Source organism: Acyrthosiphon pisum, chromosome X (assembly GCF_005508785.2).
Source record: "Acyrthosiphon pisum isolate AL4f chromosome X, pea_aphid_22Mar2018_4r6ur, whole genome shotgun sequence".
NCBI lineage: Eukaryota > Metazoa > Arthropoda > Insecta > Hemiptera > Aphididae > Acyrthosiphon > Acyrthosiphon pisum.
In genome coordinates, this window is record NC_042493.1 from 114524154 (window position 1) to 114527152 (window position 2999).

Genomic DNA, 2999 nt, shown 5'->3' on the forward strand with positions numbered 1-2999 from the left:
TTATTCAAACATCCTTTCAGTTCGACAATAGATCAATTCACTCTATGATTAAAACTTACTACACAAATTTAGCACAGATTTACTATGTTATACACTTGTACATTTGTAAGACGGTAAAAACACAAGTGTGTGATGCATTCTCAAAATCATTTTCAACTAAATATTTATATTAATTTTAATTTTAATAATAATATAATATCAAGTTATACACTTTTTAAATTTAATTATTAACTATTACATCAAAAAACTTCATATTCTATAAAATAGAGTATGGAGTTTTTTGATATAGAGTCTATATTATATTATATTATTATGTATAATTTGAAATGTTGGAAATGTTATTTAATTAAAAATGTATATTTCAATGAATACAATAGTTATATATTTTATAAAATTTGGTATTTTTACTAATGTACATGAAATATTTATTCAAAATTAATTGATAAATAGTTAAAATATATAATATAAAAATATTCAATCTATGTTCCAATCAAGTGTTTTTTATACCAAAAACGGGCTCTAAAGTCGTCTGAACAAGTCAAAAATGCTGCTGAATTTGGAGAATGCACAATTGAACGAATAGATCCATTATGTCCTGAAAAATAATTCACAATTAAAATATTTTAAGAGTCATTTGTTGTCTTCGTCTTACAAGTGCATAACATAGTAAAATAACATTCAGAAAAAAGCGTTTAGCTCCGTTAGTTTAAAAACTAGAGTGAATCCACCTATTATGAAACTTGATGGTAAGTATATTATCTGTGTTTGTTTGTGGGTTTTTTACTATAGTTCAATTTTTTAGCAAGTTATGTGTATATAATATAACATAAATTAAAAATGCTTATAACCTATTTAAAAACTGTTTTATTGTAAAAAAAACTCACACACAAACACAGATAATGTTCTTACCATCAAGTTTCATAATAGATTGATTCATTCTAGTGATCTGCTGAGCGTACATTTGCAATGTTATGCACAACCAATATCTGTGTAGCGTGCTCTTAATAATATAAATGCATTTAAGAAAACAAATTACCTAGAGATAAAAGTTGCTGCCGACAAGCATTGCGTGCATTCCATGCACACAAAGATGTAGTGACTTCATCTGGAAACATGACATACTCCTCAGTATGATTAAAAAATGCTTGCGTACGATGTACTTGTTTTCCTATTTAGAAAAATTGATTATTTACACAGTTTTAATGAAAACAAACATTAGTTTACCAGTTGTTCCAGCTCCAGTATATTCAATCAGACATCTACTAGTGGATAATTCCCAAAGTTTCACTAAAGAATCTTTGCCTGATGATAAGATGTACTACAAATGATAATAGAAACTTATTTTATATGGGTAATGTTTATAAAAATAAACATATTATAAACATTTATTAACACTATAAAATTATAAAATTTTAAACATTTTCACCTTTCCATTTCTTGTAAATGTCACAGAACACACTTGACTACCATTATGTGCTTTTTCAAATGTGTTAACACATTTATTAGATATACCGTCCCACAATTTAATTGAACCATCTCGACTAGAAGATACAAAATACTTGGCACCTGGTTCATACCTAATATATCATAATAAGCTATACAAATAATTGAATAGACATTACACATTAGATAATTTTTGTATACTTTATTGATGTAACAGGACCAGTATGTTGATGACTAGGAACTGAACAAACATAACATTGAACTGTATTTACATCATAAAACCTTATGATTGGGCTATTGGTGCCCATTACCATATAGTCTCCACCTGGATGAAAACTTATACATGTTATAGGTTCGGCATCCTATAATGTTATTATATGTGGTTAAAATAATTTGAGAAAAGTAAACTTGATTATACATCTTACGTTAAGTGTCTTGAAGGCTTTCTTCATAGATGTTTTTGAATAATCAAAAAGTTTAACATGACAATCTCGAGAGCCCGAAGCTAAAATTGGCTTGTTAGGGTGGAACTCTAAGCATGTCACTTCTTCCAAATGATCATACAAAGTCCGAATTACTGGATGACCCTGTCCTTCATGATTATCATTTCTGCCAATATCATGTGTTTTAGCCAGCATTCTTTCAACATCCAAAATCTAAAAATGTTATTTTATTAATTCATTACATTTTATGTTCTAAAATATAATTACTTTGATTGATGCATCACTGCTTCCTGTTGCAATTAATTGACCATCAGGACTAAATGCACCAGCCCTACAGGGTCCTTTGTGAGATGTTACATATATAGTTTCATACAGCGACGGTTCAGGAGCAGTACAAATAACATTAGTTTCAAATTCTATGTCTAATCAAATCAAATAAATAATTTAATATACAGATATATGTGACAAATAAATCACTAAGCATACCAATGCCTGGTCCAATTAACATTTGTTGAATTGGATTTAAGTTTAATGTTTGTTCAGATTCTTTTTGTCTATCGGTTTCATGTTGTAAACCTCTTGTCACTACACTCATGAGTCGATCCGATGGAGAACAAGGTGGATTAGCGTTTACTTGAGTAGCTAAGCTTAAAGCAATTGCGGAATGACCATCATAAAAGAGTTGACTAAACAAAGTTGAAATGTGTTTAAATAAAAAAAAATATGGTTTATATTTTACTAGGATTTGTACTTTACCTTATTATGAGTCTGTATAAATTATCTCTATTCTTAATACACATTGAAGGATTGGAATTATTTATATTACTACTCATCTTAAATGCCTATTGAACTCAATCTCAAATAAAAATAATTAATAGATAAATTAACTAACTAATAGTAACACAATATACAATTATTGTTCGAGTTTTTTTTTTATCATACTATTAAAAACACAACGATACCAAACGCACAATTCATCAACTCGAGTTTACTGTACTTTAACTCTTTATTTAATTACTATTACAACATAATCTTCAACATAATATCACTAACCACCGAGTGGCGTACTCATAACGACTACTGACTGTCTGCGCTCAGCGGCCTGCGCTTGTG

The 2999-nt window shown here is 28.6% G+C and overlaps 1 protein-coding gene across 1 annotated transcript; it reads right to left on the reverse strand.

The window, feature by feature from the left end:
• Window positions 1-479: 479 nt before the first annotated feature.
• LOC100159978 (cleavage stimulation factor subunit 1-like) lies at window positions 480-2731 on the reverse strand. Its single transcript, XM_001944378.4, has 9 exons — window positions 2643-2731; window positions 2373-2572; window positions 2154-2308; window positions 1869-2099; window positions 1645-1805; window positions 1427-1577; window positions 1225-1318; window positions 1037-1168; window positions 480-595 (listed from the first exon to the last, which is right to left on the reverse strand). The coding sequence occupies exons 1-9, from the start codon at window positions 2717-2719 to the stop codon at window positions 480-482; spliced, it is 1317 nt and encodes a 438-aa protein (XP_001944413.3). The 5' UTR covers window positions 2720-2731.
• Window positions 2732-2999: the final 268 nt, after the last annotated feature.

Bases quoted from the DNA above. Each gene is read 5' to 3' on its own strand.
- LOC100159978 (XM_001944378.4), bottom strand. From the start codon at position 2,719: ATGAGTAGTAATATAAATAATTCCAATCCTTCAATGTGTATTAAGAAT. The intron at 2,309-2,372 runs GTATGCTTAGTG...TGATTTGATTAG, and splicing joins GTTAATTGGACCAGGCATTG to ACATAGAATTTGAAACTAAT. The intron at 1,578-1,644 runs GTATACAAAAAT...ATGATATATTAG, and splicing joins GGTCCTGTTACATCAATAAA to GTATGAACCAGGTGCCAAGT.